The 13,378-nt window shown below is 42.5% G+C and overlaps 1 protein-coding gene across 1 annotated transcript in view; it reads right to left on the bottom strand.

The window, feature by feature from the left end:
* Positions 1–12,374, bottom strand: part of LOC122925899 (glutamate receptor 4) — a 162,982-nt gene extending 150,608 nt beyond the window's left edge. Inside the window, exons 1-2 of the mRNA XM_044277244.1 lie at positions 12,266–12,374; positions 641–825 (exon numbers count right to left, since the gene is read on the bottom strand). Of these exons, the coding sequence (XP_044133179.1) occupies positions 641–825; positions 12,266–12,374 (294 nt within the window). The remainder of the gene's footprint in view (positions 1–640; positions 826–12,265) is intronic.
* Positions 12,375–13,378: the final 1,004 nt, after the last annotated feature.

Below are 13,378 nucleotides of genomic sequence, written 5' to 3'. Positions count from 1 at the left end.
TAATAAAAACATGCTCTGTCCACAACCACATAACATCATCACTGGGACCCGCTCCTATCTCCAGAAGGGGGCCCCCAAAGTAAAGGAGAGCACACCGTGCATGTACCGCATCCTCTCCATTCACTACTATGGCATGGAAGGCAGGTGGCAGTTTCAATTTTTGCCTTAGGCAGCATAAAGGCTATATGCTTCACTGCCCCTGGCCACAAAGCACTCAGGGAAGGGGGCCCCAAGCTAAACTCTTACACCAGGGCCCATGAGCCTATAGCTACGCCCCTGCAGGTGAGTGTGGAGTTTTCCACAAAAAGCTGGACTTGGACTACCCCTTTTAAATCCCAGACAAATTGTTTAATTCTAGGTTTCCTTATGCTCATTTTTAGAAAATAATAAAATAGAAAAAAAAATACGTTACTTCTCTTGAAAGAAATTGTATTGAATGTATTTTTCAGATAAGAATATAATAATTGGATATCACTGAAATGATAAAGATCGTTGAAATCTCCTGCAACATTAGCCAAAAAATTACTTAAGAGAGAAGAGCTTCTGATGAGCCTTTTCCTTTGTGTTCCATAGCTGACTGCAGTTCTTGTGCAATTATTTCTACTGACAATTATCCTAGGTACAGAGGCTGAACGGTTACCTGTTCCAGAATGTTCTGAAGCCTTTCCACTTCACAGTCTATTACAAATTTATTTTCTTGTCTCCGATCCAGGTCTTCTAAAAGACGTCGGTAGCTGGCATCATTAAAATTTTCCACACATATAGCACTAACTTGCCAACCGTTTTGTCCAGCCTTCTCCATGATTGCCTGAAGTATAGAATATCCTAAAGAAGACAAAAGAAGCATAACATTTGGTCAGACTTCTGTGAAATGGCTTAAAGGGTTTATCCCATGCCTAAAGTAAAAAAAAATGAATATCAGTCATCATATAGTACATGATTATCTCTTTCTAAGGCTACTTTCACACTAGCGTTTTTACTGGATCCGGCAGGGTTCAGCAAAAACGCCCCCGTTACTGATAATACAACCATCTGCATCCGTTCTGATCCGGTTGTATTATCTTTTACATAGCCAAGACGGATCCATCATGAACTCCACTGAAAGTCAATAGGGGACGGATCAATTTTCTATTATGTCAAAGAAAACGGATCCGTCCCTATTGACTTGCATTGTCGGTCATGACGGATCCGTCTTGCTCCGCATCCCATGACAGAAAGAAAACCGCAGCATGCAGCGGTTTGCTCTCCGGTCTGGGAACGCAACCAAACTGAACGGAATGCATTTTGGAGCATTCCGTTCTGTTCAGTTACGTTTTGTCCCCATTGACAATGAATGGGGACCAAACGGAAGCATTTTGTCCGGTATTAAGACGCTATGACTGATCTCAATACTGGAAAATAAAAACGCTAGTGTAAAAGTAGCCTAACAAAGCTGGAACCAGCCCTGTACCTCACATGGATCCAGAGATCTCCCCATTCATTGGTCTGCAAGAATTTTATCAAGCTGGTAGCCTTTCTGCAGCAGTTAAGGGGGCGTGTCAATGCTCTCCCTATCACAGCTCAGGGGGGCGTGTTCATGCTCTCCCTATTACAGCTCAGGGGGGCGTGTCCATGCTCTCCCTATCACAGCTCAGGGGGCGTGTCCATGCTCTCCCTATCACAGCTCAGGAGGCAGTTGAAAGATGAAACTGAGCATGTGCGGCCATTCTCACTGAGCCGGACAAAGAAATAAGAAAAAAAAAACATACAGCAGGTGGCGCTATACAGATACATTATATTGAATAACTCATTGACTATTACAAAAAAATTTATTACATGCAATTACAAAAGTATTTAGATCCAGGTGCTGGTTTGGAAACTGTAGAATATTTTTTTGTGGGATAACCTCTTAAAAATACATATAATGGGGGAGAGTTATCAAGCTAGCATGTGCATCACTTGCATAAATTCTGAGAGCCATCCTCCATATATACATGGCAAGTACACAATACTGTAAATATGTTAATAAAGTCATTATAAATCATGTCCAATAAGAGTATTTCACCATCAGATAACGTTTTATGGGCCTGATGATCATCAGAACCTACGCCATTAACAGTTTTTTAACAATACTTACCTAGTAACCCCTAGTCAAGGAAATTAGATCTAATTAGTCCCGAGGCTATGATCATACACTATGTTGCCTATTAACAGCACAGCATGACCTCAGTGCAAGCATTCCTTCGTACATGGTACGTACCCCCCACCCCCTAAAACGTACTACAGGTCGAGAAGATTGGCACTAGAAGAGTTTTCTGTGCTGTTGGGGAGCCATAATGACCCCCACTGCCTACTCCACATACGCTCACCGCCAAAAAACCCATCAAAAATGCTCTGCTTGCAGGTTTAGCTGACTGAATTAATAAACCGAGCCACCAATCAGCAGAACTGCCAACATGACCACATTTACAGTGTAATAACACTCCGTTCCTGCTTTTCCCTAATGACTTTCCAATTGCGTTAACCTGAGCCAAATTAATTAATGCACGTTAAAGAAATGCTATTAAAATAATTAATTCAAAGCAACTTACTGCAGTTGTATTATCAAGGGAAAATCCCAAGCCCAGTATTAACACGCAGTATGAATAGCATTACCTTGGATAATTCATGTGGGATAGGAAAGAAAAAGATTCCTTGCTGAACATGATGAGGAGTCAGTGATTTAAAGAGAACGTGACCTCGAGATGGGACTTTACATCTTGCAGATTCTCTAAGGCTGCATTACACGATGCGGCACCTGCAGTGGGATCCGCATGCAGCTCCCGGTAATTGGCGGGCCCCACCACCTGTACATACTGTTTAAAACAAATAACATGTACAAGTGCGGCCCCATAACCATCGATGAGGCACATGAGGATTCGGCTGCCAGGACTTCATCATGTATGGGAAAGCCTAATAGTCCCAAATGATTGAGTCCAGCTGGTCAGAAGGAATAACTTGCTATGCATGCCACTGTCAGTCTACTCAGCCATTCAGTCTACTCAGCCTGAGAAAGTGGAAGTCTCAGAACACACTTTCTGGTAGAAAAATTCTGTGTCCTGGAAGCCAACTGAAAAATAATAATGTACTGTATTTTATGCACTATGTATGTCCAAAAAGGCTGTATATGAAGTGGGAGGTTCCCTGGTAGCTAGGCAGAGCTGGCACCACCTCTTCCTCTTTAAGAGAAAATCAGTTAGTCTAGTGTAAGCTGCAGACAAGTGAACAGCTACAGTGTAGCGTGGAGCAGAACTAACAGGGAGTCTCTAGGCCCTGTGCATTACAACATTGAAAAAAGATAATTACTGGAGGCATCAGAAAGTTCAGCAACCTTATAAAGAGGACTGCAAAGTATCTGAAGAAGGTAACACACCTACATTGAGGCTACAGATATCTCTGCATGTGGTGGGGGTAAAGAAGCTTCAGGCCTTTCACTGTATCAAAAAGGACAGAAAGGATCCACTGTACAGAAACTGTAGGTGCAGGTACTATTATATAGCCAGAGTGAGAGCAAGCAGTTGATTTTGGAAAACTGTGCAGAACATGGGAGGGAGGGAGAGAGAGATATATATAGAGAGAGAAAGAGAGGGAGAGAGAGACACCTGCCTGTATCTCCCATATACAGCCCTGGGAATTGCATTTACCAACTGTAAAGGCTGCATACTGTGTGTACACTGCTTTTGTGAACCATTTATCAACTGTGTACAAATCCTTTATAGCTCAACTATTCCTATCAAACTGAAAATAATTAAGTTCTAATGAGTGGTAATGAGGTCAGGAGATCAGAGATAAGAGCTACACATGAGCTCTCAGATGACTGTGACCGCTTGCAACCAGACAGATTTTTAACTCTATCTCACTATTTCAGAAACAGCGGGAAATTTTTAATAAAAATGAGTCAAATGCAATGATAAAAAATGTCCCCAAAGGTGTCCATGGCCTTTAAGTGCACTGTTAAATGTCATCCATTCTTTCACTGAATGGTCGCCCATGTAACAAAGTAGGGCCTCTTTCACACGGGCGTTGCGGGAAAAATGTGTGGGTGCGTTGCAGGAACACCCGTGATTTTTCCGGGCGAGTGCAAAACATTGTAATGCGTTTTGCACTCACGTGAGAAAAATCGCGCATCATTGGTACCCAAACCCGAACTTCTTCACAGAAGTTCAGGGTCTGGGATTGGTGTTCTGTAGATTGTAGTATTTTCCCTTATAACATGGTTATAAGGGAAAATAATAGCATTCTGAATACAGAATGCATAGTAAAATAGCGCTGGAGGGGTTAATAAAATATATAAATAATTTAACTCACCATAGTCCACTTGATCGCGTAGCCTGGCATCTCTTCTGTCTCCTTTGCTGTACAGGACCTGTGGTGAGCATTCATTACAGGAACAGGACCTGTGGTGACGTCACTCCAGTCATCACATGATCCATCACATGATCCATTACCATGGTAAAAGATCATGTGATGGAACATGTGATGACCGGAGTGACGTCACCACAGCAAAGGAGACAGACGAGATGCCGGGCAGCGCAATCAAGTGGACTAAGGTGAGTTAAATTTTTTATTTATTTTTTTAACCCCTCCAGCGCTATTTTACTTAGCATTCTATATTCAGAATCCTATTATTTTCCCTTATAACCATGTTATAAGGGGAAATAATAATGATCGGGTCTCCATCCCGATCGTCTCCTAGCAACCGTGTGTGAAAATCGCACCGCATCCGCACTTGCCTGCGGATGCTTGCGATTTTCATGCAACCCCATTCATTTCTATGGGGCCTGCATTACGTGAAAAACGCACAAAATAGAGCATGCTGCGATTTTCACGCAACGCATAAGTGATGCGTGAAAATCACCGCTCATGTGAACAGCCGCATAGAAATGAATGGGTCGGGATTCAGTGCGGGTGCAATGCGTTCAACTCACGCATTGAACCCGTGCAGAAAACTCGCCCGTGTGAAAGGGGCCTAAGGGCTCATGCACACGACAGTATGGCTTTTTCAGTGTTTTGCGGTCCGTTTTTTAAGGATCCGTTGTTCTGTTTTTTTTGTTTCCGTTGTTTTTCCGTTTCCTTTCCGTTTTTCCATTCTGTTTTTCCGTATGCCATATACAGTATACAGTAATTACATAGAAAAAATTGGGCTGGGCATAACATTTTCAATAGATGGTTCAGCAAAAACGGAACGGATACTGAAGACATATGGATGCATTTCCGTGTGTGTTCCATTTTTTTGTGGACCTATTGACTTGAATGGAGCCAAGCACCATGATTTTCGGACAAGAATAGGACATGTTCTATCTTTTCACGGTAAGGAAATCCGGAAATACTTAAACGGAATGCACACGGAGACACTGAATGGTTCAGTATATGGACCGCATACTGAACTAAAAAAACGGCCTTCCTCTAGGACATCCATAGCTCTAAACAGGAAATATGGGGAGGGACTGCTTTATATAGCCGTCCCATTAAAATTTATGTAGAACCTTTATTTTTATTTTACTATTTTGGTTCACATTTTGCATTTCTTTTATGATTGTAGATTTTCTTCTAATTCTACTTTCTGTACATGGTCATGGTGGGCATCCAGTTTGCCTGAGCTCAGTTAACAGCATTCACAGATATACTTTATAGCAACCACATGACCTATAGGAATCGGTAGTCTGGTGATGACGTATTGACTTCCAGGGAAGAGTGGTGTGGGCATTGTCTGTGACCAGTGCAGATGTTAGGGGGTGGTGATTTGTGACATCACCTATTATGAATGGTGGGTACTATTATCTATATATGTGTTACCTGCCATTGTAATCCTGACTGTGATGATAATGGGATGACTGCTGGAAACTGCTCTCTAAAGAAGTGAACTACAGGATTTTATACAGAGTGAAAACTACAGGATTTTGTTGTTGTTGTTACACATACAGTGACATGGAAAACTGAAAACAATATCACCAAAATTCTTAAAAATATAGTAACATAGTTTGTAAGGCTGAAATCTTTATCCAGTTCAGACTATTATCCTGCAAAGCAGATCTAGAGGTAGGCAAAAAAAAACATGGGTAGAAGCCAATTTCCAACATCTTAAATTCTTCCATCTCCAATCAGGCAATCAGAATAAATTCATGAGTCAATGACCCTAATACCCTCCACTCTTTAAGTGAATTCACCATCACCACCTCCTCAGGCAGAGAGTTCCATAGTCTCACTGCTTTTACAGTAAAGAATCCCCTTCTGTGTTGGTGTACAAACCTTCTTTCCTCTAGATGTAGAGGATGACCCCTTGTCATGGTCAAAGTCCTGGGTATAGACTGATCATGGGAGAGATCCCTGGACTGATCTTTCATACTGTAGTTATTAAATGTTTAAATGGTCACTGTACATTCAACAAACTTTGCATAAATGAATAATTTAGGTGAATATAAGAAACTCTGAAAAATGCCCTTCTCTCTCTTGAGCAGCTCACTCCTCCTCCCCCTCTTCTCTCCATAGACTTCTATAGGCAGCAGATAATCTGATCCTTCAGTGAGCAGGCAGGGATAAGGGAAGATAAAGATATTTTTCTCTGATAATATACAGTCCTGATCAAAAGTTTAAGACCACTTGAAAAATGGCAAAAAATTATATTTAGCATGGCTGGATCTTAACAAGGTTCCAAGTAGGGCTTCAACATGCAACAAGAAGAAATGCGAGTGAGACAAAACATTTTCTGAGCATTCAATTTAATGAAAACAACTAATAAACTGAAACAGGCTGTTTTTCAGCTGATCAAAAGTTTAGGACCACACAAAAAAAAAAAAGAAACCCCCCCCAAAACAGAAATCCACTTCCAAACATGAGCTCAGTAATGAGTAGTTCTGCCGTTATTGTTTATCACTTCAAAAATTCGTTTCGGCATGCTTGATGCAAGCGTTTCCATGAGGTGAGTGGGAACATTTCTCCAAGTGGTGAAGACGGCCGCACGAAGGCCATCTACTGTCTGGAACTGTTGTCCATTTTTGTAAACTTCCCTTGCCATCCATCCCCAAAGGCTCTCAATTGGATTTAGATCAGGAGAACATGCAGGATGGGCCAAAAGAGTGATGTTATTCTCCTGGAAGAAGTCCCTTGTCCTGCGGGCATTGTGTACTGTAGTGTTGTCCTGTTGAAAAACCCAGTCGTTACCACACAGACGAGGGCCCTCAGTCATGAGGAATGCTCTCTGCAACATCTGAACATAGCCAGCGGCCGTTTGATGCCCCTGCACTTCCTGAAGCTCCATTGTTCCACTGAAGGAAAAAGCACCCCAGACCATTATGGCGCCCCCTCCACTGTGGCGCGTAGAAAACATCTCAGGTGGGATCTGCTTGTCATGCCAGTAACGTTGGAAACCATCAGGACCATCAAGGTAAAATTTTGTCTCATCAGAGAATAAAACTTTCTTCCACCTTTTGTTTGTCCCATGTTTGGTGCTCTCTTGCAAAGTCCAAACGAGCAGTTCTGTGGCGTTCAAGGAGACGAGGTCTTTGAAGACGTTTTTTGTTTTTGAAGCCCTTCAGTCTCAGATGCCATCTGATGGTTATGGGGCTGCAGTCAGCACCAGTAAGGGCCTTAATTTGGGTCGAGGATTGTCTAGTGTCTTGACGGACAGCCAATTGGATCCTCCGGCTCAGTGCTGATGAAATTTTTTGGGGTCTTCCACTTGACTTTTTTGTTCCATAACCCTCAGGATCATTTAATAAATTCCAAATGACTGTCTTGCTGCGTCCCACCTCAGCAGCGATGGCGCGCTGTGAGAGACCCTGCTTATGCAGTTCAACAACCCGACCACGTTAAAAAAGGGAGAGTTTTTTTGGCTTTGCCATCACAACGTGTGACTACCTGACAGCAAATGACAATGAATCCACATCTTTGCAGATTTGGCCTTTTAAAGGCATGTGGTCCTAAAATTATGATCAGCTGAAAAACAGCCTGTTTCAGTTTAATCGTTATTTTAAATTAATTGAATGCTCAAAAAATGTTTTGTCTCACTTCCATTTCTTCTTGTGGCATGTTGAAGCTCTACTTGGAACCTTGTTAAGATCCAGCAATGTAAAATAAGATTTTTTGTCATTTTTCAAGTGGTCTTAAACTTTTGATCAGGACTGTATTACAAGGTTTCTTATATTGACTTGCACTATTGATTTGTGCAATGTTTGTAGAAACTACAGTGACCATTTAGCATTAAAAAAAAAAATTTGATTTAAAACAACAGGTCATTTTCCAATGACACATCCCTTTAAACGCGGCCTCAGAATATTTCAATAAAGCCAGGCAACATCTGTTTCCATGTCCGCCGCTCTCCATGTTATGAAACGAGAATCTGGCGTTCCTATCACTGGCCCACAGACTCTCCCATATGGCTTTTAGAAATACATTAATACAATTTGCAAACAAAAATATATTGAACCTCTCGCTATCTTGGTGTTGTGCTGCTGGCTGTAATTTTCGAGCACCATATGCCTCATGTTATTTTAGTGAAAATATAACAATTAGCTGCACATTTAGGAAATCCTTTTCTGCAGCAAATTGCCAGATTACAGATTGTGGATGAACAAATTAATAGCTGGCGCCAATCAGGAAGATAGCGCGGTAAATGCTTGAGAATTCTCCAAAGTAATGATCTGTTTAGTAAGCGATGGAACATATCAGTATTGTATATATAGCCTGTGCTCAGTGTCTTCTCATGCTGCATCTGTAGTACTACTTCTTTTTTAATATTAGGTCATTGTTAGTGTTTTGAGCGAATCGAAGCCAAACAAAATTACTTTGATTCGAATTTCAGGAAAAATTTGATTTGCCACGAAGCCAAATTTCCTGGCACGTCGTGATAACTAATCTATTTTTCCTGAAATGGCGGTAAAAAAACAAACAAACTTGCATGTGGTGATGTGTAACGTCACCACACCAGGGCCTGTCCAGGCATGGTGATGTCATCAGTGATGATGTCACCGCACCCGGCCAGCGTGATCAAGTCATCACATCACTGCGTGAGATTTTGCGTGCTGGCTTCAATCAAGACAGCCGCGATGGTCTCTCTGCGAGGCCTCAATTGTAGCATCAGATGCCATGATCATCGATGAATGCGGCATTCGAGGGGTTAAGTGACGTGGGTCAGCCCGATCTCCATTCCCCATTATTGCTCACGCTACATACAAAGGAATGCGCTTCGTGACAAGGTAATTTTTCAAGAATCAAATTTCTTTGTGAAATTCCTCGAAGCAGCCCAATCGAATTTTTTATAACTCCGCTCATCACTAGTCATTGTCTTAACTGCTTCATATCATTGGACAATCCCTTTAAATAAACACTAACCCTAGAAATCAAGGGTCATCCGGCCGGAGGACACTGTTTGCTCTTTTTATAGAGATTTTCTGCTTTTCCTGTAGAAATTTTGCATTTTTGGCTGGTAGAAGGCTGGCTTGGAGTTTAGAAAAAGGATTGGTGATTTATCGTTCCTAGTCTTCTATTGAAGACAGTGCACTAGAGGAGGGCTCCTGCTGCAGCCAGTTGCCTTACAACCAGACAGTGTATGGTTAGAAGCAGAGTGAAAAGATGATCTCTAATTTAAGTACTGATGTCTCCAGAATTACCTTATCTTCCATTTAGTTAAACTGGTTGGCCCATCTGGGACACTGATAGCATATCTCTAGGATATGCCATCAATGTCAGATAGGTGCAGGTCCCACCTCCTGTACCCAGTCCTATCCATGCGTGGTGTGCTCTCTGTTCATCCCTATGGGAGTTCCCAGAGTGAGTGCACCTGCCTATCTTTGGAGGTCTCATAGCAGTGAGTGGAGAGCACATTGCACAACAGCAGCCATTCACTGCTATGGGACTGCTGGAAATGGGCGAGCCGGCACTCGACTATTTTTGGAACTCTCATAGCCAGTGAACGCATGCGCAGCTGCTCTCTCTTCACTTCTGGTGTCCCATTCTGGAGATGGGAGCAGGTCCCATTGTTGGCATATCCTAGCTATATATCATCAATGTCACAAATTGCGGAACCTCTTTAAGGACTGCATTTTCTCATGAAACTCTTCACAGGCTGCAATTCACAACACAACCACTGGGTGGCCACACGTAGACACATGTAAGATAGACATCTCTGGTCAGAGTATCACAAAATGATATTTTTTCTAAAAAGCCACGCTTCTCATGCCACACATCTGATATGTTGAGCCAGGAGAAACGGTCAAGAAAGACACAACTTTATTTGTTAAAATTTCTCTTGAATATCAAAAAGGAGAGGGGGAACTAAAGGAGCAACTGCTGGGAGTTTTAGTGGATTTTGTTTATTTAGTATTTTTTTTAATATACAAGTAAAAATATTCACTTAAAGGGGTTTCCCACAAAATACATCACCTATTCACAGCATAGGTGATGCTGGGGGCCCTTCGCTGATGGAGAGAGCCAAGCTTAACCTTAATTTGTTTCCATCAGTATGATAGACTTTGAATGCAGCTCTATTCATATTCGTTTGAGTAAGTAGGAGAAATGGAGGACTCAAGTCTTCCATTCATGGGGTTGGTCAGCTATAACATATGTTTAACATCACCCATTTACTCCCACTGTAATTAGGGATATTTTCAGGACACCTATAGTCTATACCTCACTCACAGACTAAAGACTGCCATAAACAGCATATTGCCGGATGTCCGGTAGGGTAAGCACAGGAAGACGGAGACTCCCTCTGAGCCATACATGTTATTACTGGAACCAAAAAAGGAACATTTACGATGGTATTATTATTATTAATATTATATGAGGGATATGGAAGGGACATAGTGCTTTATAATGATATGTAAACTGCCTCCTGAAGAGAAGCATGTATCTGTCCATATGTGCAAAAGAAGCCCGGTTTCCATGGAGTAACATAGGCGCTGTGTGAGCTTCATCCAATTAATTCGATAATCAAGTGTGTGAGAAGCCAGGGATCTCTGCAAGACGTCGTCATACACTTATTGGTGGCTAATTATGTTTCTATACATATCTTTTCCGATAATTCAGCCAGGCAGGGGAACCTCAGGTATCACACTGTGATTTATAATATTTTCATATACTCCGGATCTAAAGGTTATGACATTTCTAGCACCGAGCTGAGAAAAAGGCAACGTGATTTCACTTTTATTTACTGATTTAAGCTGTATCTAACTCATATCTGTATCTATCTATCTATCTATCTATCTAACTCATATCTGTATCTATCTATCTATCTATCTATCTATCTAATATCTATTTGGCAGGTCTAAAATTATACATTAGTATTGCCAAAGGATGTGGGAAATAGGGGGTTGAGAAATGGGGACACACCCGGGGTCGGTGTATAGGAGTCCATGGCATATCATGACAGGGGGGAAAGGGGTGGGAACACACCACGGGTCAGGGTATAGGAGTCCATGGCATATCACACTATGTCCATAGTGTTCTCTTCCTCTCCCAGCAGGATGGGCAGTTTCTCTTCTTCCTCCTCCATGGAGCTGAAGTCTGGGATTAGATCAGAGTCTCCTAAAGTGGATGTCCCTCACTGCTGAGTATTTGGGACAGTATATCAAGAAGTGGGCCTCATCCCCCACCACCTCCAGGTGGCACTGCTGGCACAGTCTGCTTTCTCTAGACAGGTAGCTCTGTCGATGCCGTCCAGATTCGATGGCCAGGCTGTGGGCGCTCAGTCTGTAGCAACTCAGGATTTTCCGGTCTCTGGGGTTCCCTAGTTTCTCCAGATATGGGGTCAGTTTGTAGTCTCTCTGCAGGCTCTGGTACACCGTCAGCTTCTGGGATGCTCTAACCTCCTTCCTCCATTCACTGAGGTATTCCTCTTGTCTCTTGTTTACTGTGTTCCTGATCCCAGCTTTTGTGAGGTGGTGTGGGGTGATTTTCTGGTTCTGCTGGCTTTCAGTAAGTTGATTTTGGGGCTTTGCCTTGCCTGGGATCCCTTGGTGTAGCAAGGCTTTATGGTGATGGGAACCTTCACTACTACCATGTAGATAGCCCCAGAATGATAGCCCCCTTTTCTGGATTGTAAAGTGTAGAGGGAATCTTCCCAGCTCGCCCGGATCATACCTGTCCCCGCTTTTGTGTATTGGAGTTATGACACCTTGGTTCCAGGCATGCGGGAAGTAGCCAGTGATCAGCAGAATGATGTACGGTTTTGCTATGGTGGCCTGTATTGCTGGTGGGCTGTACTTAATCATTTTGGGTGGGATGCCATCTGTGCCGCTGGCTTTCTTACCTCTTATGGTTGATATTCTCTCTGATATCTCCTGTAGTGCTATGGGTGAGTATAGTGGGTTTTGGAAATCTTTAAGTATCTCTTCTATGCTCTTAAGTTTTGACCTCATTTGTTCTTGGTCTGGGTTACGTTCTTTTTTTGGGATGTCTCTGTAGAGGTCTCTTAAATACTGGAGCCAGATGTTGCCATTCTGAATATGGAGGTTGTTTTTCTTCTCATTTGTGTCCAGGTTGTTCTATAGTTCCCAGAATAGTTAGCTTGGAGGGCATCTTGAAGCTGTGTTAGTTTTCCTTGCTTTTTCCTTCTGCAGAGGGTTTTGTATTGCCTCTGCGTTGTGTCGTAGACTTCCCGCAGGTCGGTGTTGTTGAGGCCGATCTTAAGGTCTTCCCTACAGCTCTGCACTCCTCATCAAACCAAATGTTGGGGTTATCTTCTTTTTGATTCAGGTGGCTACACTTTTTCAGGTCAGCGATTTCTGCCATGGTGTAAAATATATTATTAGGATCTCTTACAGCTTGATTGACTCCTTCTGGGTTTATCTCAAACACCTTGCTGTTGAAGTAGTAGAGCATCACTTGGATTTCTGGTTTATTGTGCACCACTTTATATTTCTGAGCCGATGTCTTGGACCACTTAAACATGGAGGTAGCGTGAAGAGCCCGGCATGCTGAGGTATTTGTCCTGGTGGTTTGTTTGTGGACTTAATATATATGGATGTTTGGTTGTGATCAGACAGGTGCGATTGTGGGCTGACTATGAAGGCCCCAATGTTTGCGGGGTCCATGTCTGTGATGGCGTAGTCCACTATGCTGCTACCCACATGGGAGTTTATTGTAGTCCTTCCTAGAGAGTCTCCCTTGGTGTGACCATTGAGGATGTGAAGTCCTAGGCTTTGGCAAAGATTTAACATTTTTTTGCCACTTTTATTTACCGTGCTATCATAATTGTTATTCTCTGTATGTACTGAGCTGTCACTGTCGGTCTGTGCTCCATATAAATAGATGTTTCCATCTGTGGTCAGGTAGTCTCTTTCCCTGCCTGCTCTGGCATTGAGGTCTCCCATGATAAGGACTTTGCCCAGGGTTTGATAGTTGGCAGCTTCCCTTTGCAGGA

This window comes from Bufo gargarizans, chromosome 2, assembly GCF_014858855.1.
Source record: "Bufo gargarizans isolate SCDJY-AF-19 chromosome 2, ASM1485885v1, whole genome shotgun sequence".
Lineage (NCBI taxonomy): Eukaryota > Metazoa > Chordata > Amphibia > Anura > Bufonidae > Bufo > Bufo gargarizans.
Note: the sequence above shows the minus strand (reverse complement) of the source record. Positions and strands in the feature narration are given on the sequence as shown.